The 18,494-nt window shown below is 33.0% G+C and overlaps 2 protein-coding genes across 4 annotated transcripts in view; one reads left to right on the top strand and one right to left on the bottom strand.

The window, feature by feature from the left end:
• Positions 1-2,210: 2,210 nt before the first annotated feature.
• lmgA (anaphase promoting complex subunit lemming A) lies at positions 2,211-5,005 on the bottom strand. Its single transcript, XM_089635951.1, has 2 exons — positions 4,845-5,005; positions 2,211-2,861 (listed from the first exon to the last, which is right to left on the bottom strand). The coding sequence occupies exons 1-2, from the start codon at positions 4,861-4,863 to the stop codon at positions 2,623-2,625; spliced, it is 258 nt and encodes an 85-aa protein (XP_089492077.1). The 5' UTR covers positions 4,864-5,005; the 3' UTR covers positions 2,211-2,622.
• Positions 5,006-5,219: 214 nt separating this feature from the next.
• The window catches only part of LOC149421331 (uncharacterized), a 39,947-nt gene continuing 26,672 nt past the window's right edge, over positions 5,220-18,494 (top strand). For all 3 annotated transcript variants that reach the window (XR_016302642.1, XR_016302643.1, XM_089635949.1), the window contains exons 1-2: positions 5,220-6,181; positions 7,272-7,467. Coding sequence is in view for 1 of the 3 variants with exons in the window: in XM_089635949.1 (XP_089492075.1) it covers positions 5,325-6,181; positions 7,272-7,467 (1,053 nt within the window). In the remaining 2 variants the exon portion in view is untranslated. The remainder of the gene's footprint in view (positions 6,182-7,271; positions 7,468-18,494) is intronic.

Genomic DNA, 18,494 nt, shown 5'->3' with positions numbered 1-18,494 from the left:
CAAAGTTTGTTCTTATTAGTGTCAGGAGTGTTTAGAGAGTAGTTTGAAGGTGGTAGAAGTAGTCGTGGGCGCCGGAGAAATACTTAACGCAATATCTCCGCACCGCGATGAGATACGAAGTCAAATAAAAGTCGATGTAATGTAGTTTGTTTAACAGTAACATTGTGGTATACAGTAGTGAATGGTGGTAGAAGTCGGAGACGCCCGAGAAGACATTACGAATAGCGAAGTATTACGGGATCCACTAGTGATTTATGAATAATTTTAGATAAAATCGTTTTTTCCTGGTACAGATAAACATTTAGGATAAAGAGTACACTTCTAATAGACATTTGTTTGTTTCCCATTTTGAGTGTTCTCGGCCGTTTGTAAGCTAAATACAGGGTGTCCGGGGTAAAGTACGCCCCTGAGGTGATGTCTCACAAAAGCGGCGCTATACAAATTGTCCAATAAATAAAAATACAGATGCACTGGACGCGGTAATAATAAATACATTTCATTTGAAAAACTTTTTTGTATCAGTTAGATAACAATGAGAAATAGCTATTTTGGTAACAGGAAATTGAAAATAATGCTTTAGCTATTTTTTTTAACTACTGATAATTTGACGTCTATTCTTCACGCAATGTTTTGACATAATTACATTATAAAAGTTTTTATGCATTTTTAAAAAATTAAACCCTAACTAAGCCTAAGAACCTATTTTATTTTCTTAGGTTCATAGTCTGGATTAAACAAGAGAGGAAAAACCAACCTTAAAACTTTCTCATCAATAAAAATCGCCGCCAAGTGAAAAATCAATTTAAAGTAAATAACTATTAAAATGCAATAATTTCCATTTTTCGCTGTGACTGAAATTGTTTTTTTTTTTTCAAATTTTCTGGCTGTTATTAAAATGATTAAGGACGGGTTGTTTCGGAGAACTTGAACAATTCTTCAAATTTCAAAGTTAATTTTCAAGTTTTGTGAAAGATATTTTTAAGTTCTGTTTTTATTTCAGTTCTGTCAAGCAATTAGCCTATAATGATATAATAACAGAATTTGAATAGGACTTTCACAGAACCCGTAAATGAACGTTGAAATTTGATGAATTGTTCAAATTCTCCGAAACAACCCGTCCTTAGTGTTTTTAAAATAATTTGTGCATATTAACCTGTCAAGTACTTCTGGATATTTACCCTGAAAACTATATTATTTTATTGCTATTCTTGATAAAATAATGTACAAAATGCTGTGTCGATGATTTGGTTAAAATAAAAATACTATCTTTCAATAATAAGTTATTACTATCCTATTCAGAGTACAATCCAAAAATCTCAACCTTTTGCGCATGCGTTCACTTTTGCAAAATTTTATTGAATTATTTTCAAATACATTTATTTATTTATTTAAGGAGAAAACACAGATTCCACATAGACATCCAAATTAATAGACTAGCCCATCAGGGAAAGGGGAACAAACCAAGTTGCGAAGTGCGGGGAGGTGGCGTGACCGTCCCGTGATTTGTGAATAATTGAACCTGACAGTATACAGGCAACTCGCACTGTATTATCACTTTTTGGTGCTCAAAATTAAATTCTGCTTACGAATTACTAGTAGTTTTCGCAAATAGCTGGCCGCGTAAGAAACTTAACTACAAATCCCAAACGGGTAAACAAAAGTTCAGGCTCGCTTCCAAAATTGAATATTTTGTTAAACTATTTAGTTAGACAATTTTACAAATGCGTTAATTTACTCACCTCACTCATTTTTAACATCGCTGCGCTAGTCGGTTTGAAGATAAACTAACATTCAGACCCTGTGCAGAAATGTCTCATAATGGACTGTGCTGTAAACTGTTGTCTTACTATAGCGAACTTTACTTTTCTGCGCAGGGTCCGGTTATTTCAATGTGCACTCTTTGGCAATGTAAGACTGATGTCGTAGTTTATTCAAAGTATTCTCTAATCTTTCTGGTGCCAAAATACGGTCATGTGGTTTGCCTCCAGCTCGTAGAAAAGATACCTAGTTTTTATCTTAGGGCAAGTCTAACAATTTGGATGTTTATGATTCTCAAGTATTTTTATATTTATGATTTAAATCATTTGGAATATTTCAATATAACTTTTAACAATTTTTCAATTCAACCAATATTTATTCAATAATAATAATAACATGAAAAACAATACAAATAAAATATCATTAGAAGGTGTATAAAAATAAAACTCACTTATTTTTCCAAATTCACTGATGATGAAAAAGTTTACTGAAAGACGTGACTTTCTATGTAGCTACCCACGGTAACGACACCTTAGTATTTCAATTACTGTGATAACCGAGTATGTTTCACTATTACAACTTCTAAGCAAACCACTTGGAATTATTGCAATTTCTATGCCAACCACTTTGAACTATTGATGAAACTTCTATGCAGACCTCTAGTAATTGTTCCAATTTCAATAGATTTTTGCAACTTTGACAGTGTCTTTGGCAACCTCTGGCAACTTCGATAGAGCAATTTGGTAAACTCTGGCAATTTTAATAGTGTCTTTTGGCAACCTCTAGTAACTGCAATAGCACTCTTAGTAATTTCTGGCAACTTCAACAGTGCCTTTTAGTAAGTTCTGGCAACATTAGCGCCTTCTACTTATTGTTGAACTTCCAGTCCTGGCGGCACATGGGGCACTGCTGGTGCACGGGCTGCGAGTGGAGCCACTTGACAATGCAGTGCATGTGGAAGCAGTGCGAGCAGGCACCCCACACCAGCGGGCAGTCGTCCCCGGGCAGCTTGCAGTCCGGGCAGCAGCCGTCGAAGGGCATGCGGCAGATGCCACAGTTGTCGTCGTTGGCTATCCAACGCCAAGTCGCCACGCCGGTCCAACCTACCAACAGAAAGAAATAATAATGGATACAGGCTTCATAAACGTGGTTTTCTTTGTATGGTTGGAGAGTGATGATGGAAAAATAGGGAGGTTGAGATTGTTTTTTGAGGACCGGAATGGAAAAAAGCTATGAACAGAAGAAGTTTCCATTTAATAAACCCGCTGGACGAAGGAGTGTTGTGAGGCTTACAGTTGGGTGGCTGGATGATGGTGATATAGAATAGGAGGGAAAAAGCAGGAGACTGACAGGAGCGACAGCATTTTCTAATGGCGACCAAGGCTCTCCAAGGAGAGCTATACTAGCCATCATTTATGTATGTGTGAGGTTTTTAAACACCAATGGCATCTGGCAATGCGTTGTGCAGGTGTGAGTGAATATGTTTTAAGAATATTACTTGATTTTTCCATTCACTTTCATGTTACATGAATGAAAAATGGTGAATATCTGCCACTCGAATCTGAAACATTAAAGCGAATGGAAAATCATGTTAGGGACACCCAAAGAAGACAACAAGAGGATAAAGTGAATCAAATACTTGAGTCGGGTCATGGCAAGAGAGTCAAACTTCTCATAACTGTCCTCTGCTTCTTCCCGAACAACATAAGCAATAAGGGTTGGATAGTTCACTGTTTCCACCTAACTAAACATAAAACCTAAATTTAAACTGAGTTCTGTGGCACTCTATCCGTATATATTCTTAATGATGCTTAGCTTAAACCCAGTCAACCTACTAGGAGCAACACTTTTCTGGGAACTAGGGAAGAATAGACGGAAAAGCCCTTCCAATTACTAGCCAAAAATAGACAAAATATTGGCACAAATCCAAGTTTGTCAGTAGGGTCACTAGACAGTAGAAGAAAGGGTACATCTGTTAAAGCTATTAGCATGCTGCAAGTTAGTAATACTGAATATGTATTTAATCAATATTTTTTTTTAATGTATGTTGAGTATAATATATTGTTGAGTCGTACAAATTTTTGAACTTGAATTGACCCTTGGGGAGAGCAACTCGCTCTCGGAATATGGTGGATGGCAAAATCAACATATTTTTTCAAACCCACAATGCGTTTGCAAAGTTTTTAGCGTTACATTGCATTTTTAGCATTACATATGTATACAAATATAGAGTAACTATTATCGCTGGAAATAATGATACATACATATGTATATTGACAACGGCATGTCATACTTTCAATAAACAAATAATTGAGTATTTCGTCACATACATTTTAAATAAAATAATGTGCACTCTAATTAGATTCTTTAAAAATAAACACATACTTGATTTGCATGCGCACAGGCGGCATCGAATCAAATATAATAATTTGATAAAGTTTAGGTTAGGTTTGTGCATGCATTCATTCTAGGGCAAAAAAATGTTAAAATTAGTGACAGGACTAGAAAATCCAGCAAAACTAAACTCACCAAAATATGAAGTTGGATCAGTAAAACATCTAAACACCCAAATTTCAACATAAATGTGAAACGCCAACAATTTATAATACAAATTAATTTGATGAATCAGATGTTGACTGAATGTGGTAGATAGTCTCGAAGACATTTGTATGGAAAAACAGGGGTTCTTCTTTGTTTACATACACCAAAGGAGAAATGATATTGTTGGTATGTATCATACTTACTGAGATTATAGGCGAACACAGCAAAACAGGATTGAAGGAATAATTAAACCTGAGTTACACAATATCGGGAGAGAAAGAACTTATTAAGCGCTATTTGAATAGTCAATCAAGAAGCTCAACAAACGACAAGCACTCATCCTGAATTTTAAAAATACTGCATGCCTTCACTTGCTTAGTAGGTATAATTAAATAAAAAACTTATTTTAATCTTGTTTGATATTCATAGCGCGTAATAGGTTTATTTGTGTTTACCCTGATAGATTTGCGAATTTATTAAAAATAGATGTAACATAACGTTTCGTGTTTTAAAAACATGAAAATTGTAAATAAAGGGAAACTCACTTTTAATTTTCACTTTCATTGTAAGAAAAATAAAGGAACATAAAACACGAATCTTTGATTAACAACATCGATTGAATTATCGACAACCATTTGAAATTAAAATTATTTAAAAAAATAATTTCAGCAAAATTTCCGTGATATCGGCAATGCAACTTGCGGCGTTTTCTATGGTGTCAACTGTCATTTCTCCATAGAAGAAAAAAAAACAAGTTTTAGCAGCAGTATTGTGGATTTCACCTATGTAGTAAAAACAACCTTAACTACAATTGCACGAAGGTCTATAATTTATTGTACGTAAATATCAAAATAAGTCAAACAAAATATTGTTGAAAACCAGAGACATAATATAAGATTACGATTAGATTGTTTTTTTGACTTTGACGTTTATTTTTGAGGTTCGGTTTTGGATTGTAGTTGTTTATTGTTTATAATAATATATTTTCTTTTATGTTTAGTAACCAATTTCTAATTTAATAAAATATGAGTGATCTATCAGAGGACGAGTTCCTCAGTAAAGAGCTCAAGGATTGTCCAAAGCCTGATGATTTTGACGGTGTGTGCAGGGTTTGCCTGTCAAGATCTAGTTTGCATTCCATCTTCGGGTATAGAGAACCCTTCTGCCTATCGCCGCAAGACCTCTCCCGAAGGATGCAAATCTGTACAGGAATTCAAATTGAGATTGGTGATGGAATGCCCAGTAAAATATGTGAAAATTGTATTCATTCTCTGCAAGTCGCTTGCCGATTTCGTTCTCAAGGCGAAACTTCAGACAGAAAACTGAGGGACGTTCTTAAATATTACAAACAAGAAAACACTCATTCAGATGAAGAATCAATCGAGTTTAATTTTAAACAAGAGAGTTCTGATTCCGATTTGCTTTTGAGCGAGCTCAAAGCCCATAACAATAAAGACAACATCATAAGTTCAATTGAGGAACATAAAATTGAAGATGACTTTTCATTTGATAATGATGGCGACATGATAGTCATCTTACAGACGGATTCTGAATTCCTCAATGAAAATGACAATGAAAGAAAGGTTTCCGTCAATGAGGGAGTCAACCAAACAAAATCAAAAACAACTCAACGCTTTTCAAAAAGTAGAACTTTTGAAACGACTGATGTAGATTTGACATTCTATGGATGTTTGCTATGTGAAAAGCGGTTTGTGAACAAGAATATATTACAGTCACACATGACGGACACACACGGAGAGGTTAAACAAGAAGAGTTCAGGTGTCACGCATGCGATAAAGTGTTTGACAAGCGTGCGGTGAGGTTACGACATGAAAGAAAAACTTGTCCTAAAATGCCCCCAGGATCGCAGTATCAATGCAGGTGTGCTTAAAAATATTGTTTTTAATACGAAATTAATTAATTAAGTAATTTTTATGGCATTAATTTAGAGTTAAAATATTAAAGTCAATGTCTATAAGAAATATTCCTTCTAGAATAAATATTTCTGACACAGTTGCAGAACATTTATCAGGGCAGATATATACCTATATCTATTGAATGATATGAAAGCAGTCACATTCCAGGACATTGTCGTAAATCTTACATTGTTGAGTCGTACAAATTTTTGTACTTGAATTGACCCTCGGGGAGGGCAACTCGCTCTCGGAATATGGTGGATGGCAAATTCAACATATTTTTTAAAACCCACAATGCGTTTGCAAAGTTTTTAGCATTACATATTCATTGTAGCAACAGTACTTTTATTAGAATTTTATATGAAATAAATATAATATGTCAGTGGCGGCTCGTCTACGAAGGTCTTTTGGTCAAAGACCTCCCAAAATATGCTTCAATAATATTGATATATAAAAGAATTTAATAAACTACCCGATTATTAATTTATCTTTAATATTCGTGCATATTCGTATGGTAATAGCGAGTTCCAGTGCCATCTAGCGTCCAAATGAGAAGATGCTGTATGTACCTAGCGTGGGTCACTTCAAGTTTTGTCCCAAAGCTATCTCCTTTCTTTCTCATAGAGACAAAGGAGGTAAACACTATCATGTCTGACGTATGCTTAGTATCATACAAAATTTATTTTTAAGGGATTTTCGGACATGACTGCGGTGAGATAGAGATATCTACGACCTTAGATTATTAAGGTATTAGAGGGAGTTGTGAAAAAATATCCATCGTAAGTTTTTTGTGTTATAAATGATAGCCATCTTGAATTAGAAATTATGTTTATCATTGTTGATGTAATTTGCACAGAATAATTTAAAATGTCAAATTCTGTAAAAATCATATTGAAAGAAATCTCTTATCCAAATTAATTTTTTTTCGATTAACCTTCCACTTCTGGACCCCTGGAGCCGCCTCTGTAAAATATGTACACAAATAAATAAGTATTCATCTTAATGAATTAACTCTGGAATGACCTCTATAATTTCTATATTATGTTCTGTGCTAGAAAGTGTCCGGCTGCTCTACCGTCCCGCATAGCCCTAGAGCGCCACCTGCGCCAACACGGGGGCGGTGCCCCCCGTACCGTGGAGCTCGGAGCACTGCACGCATGCCCCGTGTGCCGCAAGACGCTGCAGACCAGGTCCACCCTGCGTACGCACATCCGCTCACAGCATATGGAGGCAGACGCCAGCCAGTGTCCTGTAAGCTATTCTCTAGGCTTTTAAATCAGATACCACAAAAGTAGGAATATCCCACCCCTAACCACTTCAAGGAATTACTGAGGGTCTGGAAAAGCAGAATTACATTTCTGCTTTGCACCCAGCCTTCCCAAAAATAAATAATAATTTTTTACCATTATTTTGAATCCCATAAACATGTCAAAATCAGTAAATGGAATTCCAGTAATTTAAAAAAAATTATGAATGTTCATCTTCTAACTTAAATACCAGGGTCAATCCGCACCAAATCATCCAGGCCATGTCACCCACCATCTCAGATTTTGATGAAACTTTAAATTTTTAATCCTTCCATATAGATAAGAAAATATACCAAATTTTACCTTCCTACCTCAACTCGTTTTTTTTTTATGGGCAGTTGAAGTTTGGGCAAAATAAGCGTTTTTACATATTCCGAGCACTCCGGAAGAGCTTGTACCTTCAATGAATAAAAATTGTATCTTTGTCATTTATAGTGCAAATGCAATGAAAATTTTCAATATTATCAAAAAAACTATGCTGATTGCAGAAAAAAATAAATAAACCCTTTACATTTATCTACTTGACTTTAAAAAATTACCAAAAGTAATTTTTTAAGTAATTTTTGGGACGGAAAAGGTACTTTACAAAAAAGCAATATCTCGAGAAGGTACAGTGTTAATGAAGTAATTTTTTTTTTTATTCATATCTACAAATAGCATAGAATCACATACAAAAATAAAATTCATGGCATTTTACTTGCTTCAATAAATAAAATCCATTTTAAACTTTTTTCAAACTTTTTGTAATTTTTTTTTATTCTTATCTACAATAAACATAGTACAACCTAAAAAAATAAAACTCCTGGTATTTTGTGTGCTTCACAGTGTAGAAACGTTTTTAAAATAAGAAATCTTTATCATACAGAATTGTTCTAGGTTTTTTTAAATCTAGATACAAAAATAAATAAAATCCATTTTAAACTTTTTTCAAACTTTTTGTGATTTTTTTTATATCTATTTTTAGTTTGTAATTGGGCAAGTTATAGTTTAGGTATATAGCTAGTAATATAGGTTGAATGAATGGACTAATATCAAAGAAACAGTCCTAGAGACAAGTCACTACATGGAAATGATGTATCTGCAACAAGAACAAGACAGAACATGAAAATTACTATCTGCCTCATCACTAAGTTTGGTCGTTTTTTGCTACGAGTCATGGGAAATCTCCCTGTGATGGAATAGGTGGAACAGTAAAACGTCTTCTAACTAGAGAAAGTTTGCAACTTGGCCCTGGCAACACTATCACAACTGTAGACAAAACTTTTAAGTTTTGTCAGTCGAGAGTAGAAAATATATATTTTTACTTGCTGAGAAAAGAAAGCTTATTCACTTGCAGGCAACAATTACAGCAGCGTTTTTCACAAGCTAAAACAATACCAGGCACTCGAGGTTTCCACTGCTTTGTTCCTCTGTCTGAAAATGAAGTTGGCACAAAAAGGATAAGTTCAGATTCAGATTATGCTTTGATTTTTAACTTCAGTGGGGAACGAAATCGCTCTGAGCAACTAAGTATGGTACAAATTTGTACAAACTCTTATGTAGCTTGCGTATATGACAACCATTGGTTTTTTGGACTTGTGGTTTCCAAAGATGAAGACGAGTGTGATGTATCAATCAAGTTTATGCATCCTTTTGGCCCAGCTCCATCCTTTTACTGGCCACATCAAAAAGAAGATATTTGTTTTGTTCCACTACAAAATATTTTTAATATCGTTGACCCTCCCACAACAAAAGGTTCAGGAAGAGCTTACTACTTTCTTGAAAAAGACGTTCATCATGCTGATCAAAAGTTCAACCATCTTATGGGTCAGATCAAGAATAAAAGTAAAAAATGAACTTGAACATTTATTTGTAAACAATATTATTGTAATGTACTTTCATTTAACCTAATCCTACATTGCCTGTTTTATTTTTATTGTATTTGTTTTTTAAAGAGTTAACTTTGTATTGAAAAGAGTTAAAAAGTTGATCTTGTTATAAAATATTGCTATGGTGTATGCATTCAGGGTAAGGAACAAGGTACATTATTTTGTTGGTGCCTTAAGCTTACATTGCAAGCTTACCAGCATGTTGTAAAGGACCGAATAAGTTTGACTTTTTTTATTTGCAAATACAGTATCTAGATTTTAAAAAACTTGAACAATTCTGTATGATTAAGATTTCTCATTTTAAAAACGTTTCTACACTGTGAAGCACACAAAATACCAGGAGTTTTATTTTTTTAGGTTGTACTATGTTTATTGTAGATAAGGAATAAAAAAAAAATTACAAAAAGTTTGAAAAAAGTTTAAAATGGATTTTATTTATTGAAGCAAGTAAAATGCCATGAATTTTATTTTTGTATGTGATTCTGTGCTATTTGTAGATATGAATAAAAAAAATAATTACTTCATTAACACTGTACCTTCCCGAGATATTGCTTTTTTGTAAAGTACCTTTTCCGTCCCAAAAATTACTTAAAAAATTACTTTTGGTAATTTTTTAAAGTCAAGTAGATAAATGTAAAGGGTTTATTTATTTTTTTCTGCAATCAGCATAGTTTTCTTGATAATATTGAAAATTTTCATTGCATTTGCACTATAAATGACAAAGATACAATTTTTTTTCATTGAAGGTACAAGCTCTTCCGGAGTGCTCGGAATATGTAAAAACGCTTATTTTGCCCAAACTTCAACTGCCCATAAAAAAAAACGAGTTGAGGTAGGAAGGTAAAATTTGGTATATTTTCTTATCTATATGGAAGGATTAAAAATTTAAAGTTTCATCAAAATCTGAGATGGTGGGTGACAAATCCAAAATTTTCTGGATGATTTGGTGCGGATTGACCCACCAGTGTTTTTTTTTTTGTTTTTAGAAATTGCAATTTCATAGTTTTACTTTAACTATTACTTCAACTACTCATAGTAAAAAAAATAATATTTGCTGTTCTTACCATTCCCATGGCACAAATCATATTAAAAACCTTAAATATCACTTTGAATCCGCTAGTCAGCTCCGATTGAACTATCCTGACGATGACTTTCTTCTGATAGGTGATTATAATATTTCTAGACTTAACTGGGATCTAAATTCAGAAAAACAGATGATTCCACAAGCTGCTACCGACGAAGCTAGCTCTACTGTGATTGACTTTTTATCTCTTTGTAACTTTTATCAATATAATAACATTTTAAACGTAAATCAACGTGTTCTTGATCTAGCTATAAACAACATGAACTGCTCGTTACAACCATGCTTTTCTCCTCTTTTAACTGAAGACTTGCACCACAAATCCTTCAAAATTGAAATAAGATTTAAAAAAGAACCTTACTTAAAACATCAACCACAACAAGTTTTGATATTTAATTCAGCTAACTTTATCAAGATTAACGAGTTTTTAGAGCAATTTGACTGGTCAAATATTTTTAATACAGTGGGTATGGAAGAATCTACTAATAAATTCTACAAAATTATTTATGAAGCAATTGATCTCTATGTTCCATCAAGAACCATACATTTGTCTCCCAAATATCCCCCGTGGTATACTCCCAGCCTAATTAAAATCATCAAATAGAAGCTAAAATTTCACCGAAAGTTCAAAAAGTATTCACACCTGTCAGATTACCATACCTTCTCTTTACTTAGAACTCGACAAAAGAGAACTGAAATAGAATATTATACTAACTATATTATGCGTTCTGAGTCAAATATAAGGAATGATGTAAAATATTTTTGGACTTTCGTGAAATCAAAACAATCATCTTCTAAAATACCCAATAACATGTATCACAAAAACGTTTCCTCGAGTGATGGTCAGCGAATTTGCAATTTTTTTAATGATTATTTCCAATCTGTCTTTATTCCTTATAAAACTACTAGTAATACTTCCTTTAATAATGTTGAAATAATATATACAGATTTAATATATACTCATTTAGATGAAAAAAATATTTTATCTGAACAAAAAGGTTGTCGCAGAAAACATATGGGATGTAAAGAACAATTAGTTATTGATTCTGTAATTCTAAAACAGATTCAAACTCGAAAACGTAATTTACATACTTGCTATATAGACTACCAAAAGGCTTTCGATAGTGTCCCGCACTCGTGGCTGATCAAAGTATTAAATATATATAAAATTAATACCATAATTATTAGCTTTTTGGAAAATATTATGTCCTTTTGGAATACCAATTTACTTATCAATTTAAAAGGTAAGAAAATAGTAATACCGGGCATTTCAATTAAAAGAGGAATTTTTCAAGGAGACTCATTGAGTCCTCTTTGGTTTTGCTTAGCATTGAATCCTCTATCTAAAATGTTAATTAAAAGCAAGTTTGGAATAAAAGTTAGTGAGAGAAAACAAGGGAGAGTAGTACAATTTCGCATTTATTATTTATGGATGACATAAAATTATTTTCGAATTCTGAGCAAAATTTAGAAAAAATGATCGAGGTAGTTAAAAACTTTTCAGATGATATCAAAATGACTTTTGGTTTAGATAAATGTAGAACGATCCATATAGAGAAAGGCAAAATTGTAGATGGGGACGAGAGTATATTTAGAAATTTCCAAATTACTAGTATGAAAAGGGATGAGGTTTATAAGTATTTAGGATACCCACAATCAAATAGATTAGACCATACTAGTATTAAAAATGATATTAGGATTAAATTTCAAACTAGGATCAGGAAAATTTTAAAATGCAATCTATCTGCTAAAAATTTAGTAAAAGCAATAAATACTTGGGCAATACCTCTATTAACGTACTCATTTGGCATAATTAAATGGTCTAATACAGATTTAGATAACTTAGAAAGATTAATTAGAACTACGCTAACAAAGTTTAATTGCCATCATCCAAATTCAGCTATAGAACGAGTTAATTTACCTAAAAATTTAGAAGGTAGAGGTATAGTCAAAATAACTTCTTTGAAACATAATCAGGTAGAAATGCTAAGAACTTTTTTCCATAGGAAAGCTCATAGCTCAGAAATGCACAAAATAATTTGCAAGGCAGATAGAAATACTTAGAACACCTAGGCATAGTAGGCACTCCCCTGAAGTTACTGTGTAGCTACCTCTCTAATCGACACTGTCAGACCTTTGTTGGAAAAGGGACAAGCAACATGGGAACGATAAAATGTGGCGTGCCTCAGGGCTCCGTACTTGGACCATTGCTATTTTTAATATACATTAATGATATTGCTAAATGGGGACTTAAGGGTACAATACAACTCTATGCAGATGACACAGTGATTCTTTATCACAATAATGATTTAAACGAACTTGAAAAGGAAATGGAAAGGGATATAGCTTGCCTGGCAAACTGGCTGCGATTAAACAAACTTAGCCTAAACATAAAAAAAACACATTACATACTGTTTGCAAATAAAAAAAATGTAAGTCTTAATATAAGTCTTGATAATAACCGCCTTGAAAGGGTTGATGTTACAAAATATCTTGGCCTTTTCATTGATTCACAACTCACATGGAATCACCAATTTAAACATGTTCTATCCAAAATTACTCCTATAACTGGTGTTTTATATAGACTTCGCGGGTTACTTCCTCCCTCTCTATTAAAATCGATTTACCATGCTATGATTCACTCACATCTAATATATCTCGCCGGAATCTGGGGATTTGCTACAAAAAAAATGATTTCAGAAATCCAAGTCGTCCAAAATAGAGCCCTGCGAAATATTTTCAGTCTACCTTGGGACACACATGTCAAAGACATCTACAGAAACACCCAAATACTTCCTTTTAATACCATTCCCACTTTTGAAATAACGAAAACTATATTACAAGTAATTCAACACTCGGCACATTCCAACACTACACTCTATTACAATTGCGACGTACACCAACACAACACAAGAAATCACAACAAACTTCATATACCAAAAATCAAATCAACAAAATATGGACTAAGATCCCTAGAATACATAGCTCACACAAAATATAATCAACTACCCAACGAGATCAAATGTGCAAGTCAATGTAAAAAGATCCAAACTAACATGCTCAAACTTCAACTTATTAATGACTATCTGAAATAATAATGTTGTGTATGTCCCATCATATGTCCATTTAATACATACAACTATATGTTTCATGTAATGCGTATCATTCCCGCAATGAGTTTATTAACTCCTGGGAGTACGATGCTTTATATAATATACTATATTCTGTATTGTATACTTTTAATAAATAAAAAAAAATAAAAAAAATATTACACCTTTAAATTTATACGATGAGAATGCCAACATTTTTATAAATCTCAACCAGGAATTATTAGATTCCTGGTCAAATAAAATTTTACACGCAAAACACTTCAATTATCTCAACCAAACGTATGTTGACAAATTTTCGTCAAACAAATGGTTAAGTATTGGAGAGTTGAGCGCAGAAATAGAAGGATTTATGCTTGCCATTCAGGATAGAGTCATTAATACTAAAAATTATAAAAAGCATATAATCAAAGATACAAATCAAATTGATGATTTGTGGAGAAAATGTTTGGCCTTTCCGGAAACTATAGAACATATTATATCGGGATGTTCTATATTAGCACCGTCCGAGTATACATTTAGGCACAATCAAGTTTTAAAAATAATTCACCAAAATTTGGTAATTAAACATAACTTGATTGACTGCGGTAATATAGTACCATATTATGAATACGAACCAAATTCATTTTTAGAAAACGAATTTTATAAAATATATTATGATAAAACTATACTAACAGACCGAACGATTAGTCATAATAGACCCGATATTTTAGAGTTTACATGACAAAATTAAAAAAATAACTTAAATCATTGATGTCGCTATTCCAAATTCCTGTAATATTCGAAAATCTGTTAATGAAAAAATAAGAAAATACACAGATTTAGGAAATGAAATAAAAAGAATTTGGCATTCTCAGACTATAAAAATATTACCATTCGTTATTTCGGCTACTGGCATTATACCTAGCTGTCTCATTAAAAATTTTGGCGTATTAGATCTATCAAAAAATTTATATATAAAGATGCAAAAGTCGGTCATTTTGAATACATGTAGGATAACAAAATATTTTTTAAATATTTATGTTGAGAGATCAGTAGAATTTATAGGCCCTGTTAGAAGTTCTACCGAGCCGAACCCTCTGATATGAAAATATCTGGAGTCGGTGAATTATTTTCCCATTTGATCTCTGGTGAGTTGACATGTTGTTCTTGTATTGTTTTGTATTTATTTTGCTTATACATATAATGCACTTACATAATGTTGATTGACTAGATGATCATTTGTGGAAAAGTGTGTGGAAGGGTTTAGTTTTTCCTATGGGAAAGATTTAACCCGGACAATAAAATCGGAAGTTATAAAAAAAATAAAAAAATGATGATACCATGAATACAATTAATTTCAATGCAATTGATATAACCGCACCTTTAGTATTAAAACACCTCAAAAACATTGATACGAAAAAGAGTGCAGGTTATGATAAATTACACCCAACTTCATTGTTAATTGTACTGAAAAACTAGTTACTCCTGTAACACTGCTTTTTAAAAAATCTTTTAAAGAAGGTGCAGTTCCTAGTATTTGGAAGAAAGCATTTGTAACACCTGTTTTTAAAAAAGGGGATAAACATAATATTGAAAATTAAAGACCTATCTCTAAACTATGTATCTTAAGTAAAATCATGGAAAAAATCGTATATCACCAACTTTTTAACTTAATACTATTAATAGCCCCCATCAACATGTTTTTTTTCAAGGCAGATCTGTTGAATCGAATCTAGGACAGTTCACTGATTTTGTTCTCAACTCTATGGATAGTGGGAAACAGGTCAATTCCATTTACACAGATTTTTCAAAGGCATTTGACAAAGTAAATCACAACATACTATTTATTAAATAAGCTTTTAAAAATCAGTGTATGTGGAAATCTTCTGAGATGGTTCTCTTCATATGTTAAAAATAGAAGTCAAGCTGTTGCCTTAACACGTAGTACCCGGAGGTTCAAAATAAAACACATGGGGCGATGGTGGGTCCAGATTGACCCGGCTGAAATGATGAAATTAAAAGGCTTTTTATGCATTTTTCGTTCATATCCTTACTTTTATATGATATTATGTAATTCCTCATTAACTCATAACATATCCCTTGTGTTTCTTGTATGAAGATGGAAGTTTTAGAAATTAGTATTCCGTAAATTTTGCGGTTCGTCGATATACAGCAGCGCGGACATCCCGCGCAACAGCTAATCAACGACTGAATCGAAGACGGCCCCGAGCCCCCGACGCACGGCCGATGCGGGTGCCGGGTGATGGTCAGGGGAATGAGGAGGGCAGTGCGGGAGGGGGGACAGGAAGCGTTCGTCAGCGGAAACAAACATTTTTATTTCTATAATTATTAAAATTTTCGATGGTGTGCATTTACAAGAATATCGTGTATTATTTAAAATACCAGAAATAAAATCACTTATTTGATAACTTCCTTGTGGCTGTACCTCTAATAGAAAGATGTGTAAAGAGAAAATTAATTCAATTTATAGCCATATTAAACGATGATTGCTTATGCAAATATTAGAAAATATTATATAATGGCATTCTAATTCAAGTTGAGTATTTACTTTCCTCACACATTTATTTGTCACAATTAAAACCATTGAATGGCACACATTAATAATACTAAAACTTTTATTTTTCAAGAAAACATATTTAAATTAACCATTTTCATTTAAAAAAACGGAATAAAAGCAATATTCTAAATACGAAAATACAAAAATGATTCGACGATTAATAAAATTTATATACATACACAAAACACCAAATGGTTATTATTACCAATTCTGGATCTAATGTTTCGAATTCCAAGTCGCCATCATCACTGATCTCACTGTTCGAACTGTTAAGTAGCTTTTCGATCTCATTATCAGATAAATAATTCATTGCCTTCGTACGGTACGAAAAAAAAATATCAAAACAAAGTCACAAACAAAAATCACAATACTAGAAATGTGCCCGAATGGTTGACAACATCTGCGCGGGACTGTGAGAGACAAAGACGGAAGGACAGAGCAAGAGATATGCTGTTTCGTCGGCTGCTCGAATTCAACTGAGAAGAAATGGAGTTTTTGCGTGTTTTTATCCACAATTATTCTAATAACTTTTTTAAAACGTGTCCGATTTTAATCATTTTTGAGTCGAAATGTGGGTAAATATTTGATGAAAGAATAGACAAAAGGAAATTAGCCTAAACGAGATATTTGCGGCAAAATCTTTTATTTAAAAAACACTGTCAAACCAGACCCATCACCGGAGTCGAGGTGTTAAGGGGGGGCTAGGGTTAATTCGTACGAAAAAAGGCATTTTTTTGTGAATTTTTTGTGACAACACAGTTAAAATCTCTTTATTAAATCTAATAGGAGAGTAAAGTATGACATTTTAAGAATGTTGTATAAAATTTTCACGGAGAAATATTAAAAAACACGGCAATGGCAGCAATTATTCGGATGTGTCTCAAAAAAAAAGTAGAATAGCGGTGCCCCTCATAACTCGGTGCTGGGTCATCTGAAATCAAAAAATCAAAGTTCATTCGTTAGATAATAGTTTTTCCCAGGTAACGCTGGGAGGGTTTTTTTAAATTTTAATTTTTCACTTTTCTGGAACACTTTGAAGGGAAAAACGCTATTTTTAGTGAAAAAAATCGGCTAATTTGTTATTGTAAAATAATAATTATTAACAAATTTGAAAAAACTCTCCAGCGTTACCTCGTAAATTATGTACAGAAATAGTTTTCAAAATTTCAAAAGGATCGGTGCAGTAGTTTTGAAGTTATGACGGGCACCGACTTTGAAAACGTTAGTTGTAGGAAAAACGCTATAAAGTTTTGAACACTAAAAAATCTGGTATTAAACGTTTATAAGCAAATTTTATCGGCTTACCTCACACTGAATCATCAATGCCAGGTCCATAAAGGATGTTGCTATCATCCATGATGTCTAAAGCACCTTTTTGCTCCTGTCTACGACGAATCCTGCCTTCTTTAGTTTGTCTCTCAGCTTCCTGCTCTGCTCGGCTTATACGTATGGTTGGGTAGGGATTAAAATCCGACAGGTATAAAAATACTCGTAACTTCGTCAATTTTGCTCCAATTAACTTGAAATTTGAACACAATATTCTTAACATATTAAGCATTTATTTAAAAACAATTTTAAAAAAATGCAAAAAAAAAAAAATTTAAACACTAGCCCCCCCTTAAAAGGTTACATGTCACAAATTATAATGATTCCCTCAGGGGTACCTCAAGATTCCCATTTAGGGCCTCTCTTGCTTACATTATATATAAACGACATAAAACGTGTTATTAGTCATTTTTCTTTCCTGTTTTACGCAGATGACATGAAATTATATAAACTTATTGACTCCACAGATGACTGCAACCTGTTACACGAAGACGTAAGCAAAATTAAACAATATTGCAATAACAATCAACTTTATCTAAATACAGAAAAGTGTAACGTTACTACATTTACACGTAAAAAACAGCCGAATAATTATACTTACAAATTAAACCATGTACCCCTACAACGAGTAGAATCAATCAGAGATCTTGGAGTACTGCTAGATTCTAAAATGTTATTAAAGGACCATATTGAACATATTTTAGAAAAAGCTTATAAACAATTGGGATTTATTATACGCATTACAAAGCCTTTCACTAAAGCACACACACTTATTCTGCTATATATGTCATATGTAAGGTCACAACTCGAGTTTGCCACAGTCATTTGGAATCCTCAATATCAAACATACATTGATCGTATTGAAAATATCCAATCTAAATTTATTAAACACCTATCGTATCGCTTTAGTGATCATCGGTTTGACCCTACCGCTTTATATAAACGCAAAAAAATTTCTAATGCCCTATTTTTATACAAAATCGTGAACAGTCTTGTTGATTCATCATATCTGTTAGAAAGGATTGCATT

Source organism: Hesperophylax consimilis, chromosome 9 (genome assembly GCF_061612785.1).
Source record: "Hesperophylax consimilis isolate HC1 chromosome 9, BYU_Hcon_1.0, whole genome shotgun sequence".
NCBI lineage: Eukaryota > Metazoa > Arthropoda > Insecta > Trichoptera > Limnephilidae > Hesperophylax > Hesperophylax consimilis.
This window is presented reverse-complemented; position numbering and strand designations above follow the sequence as displayed.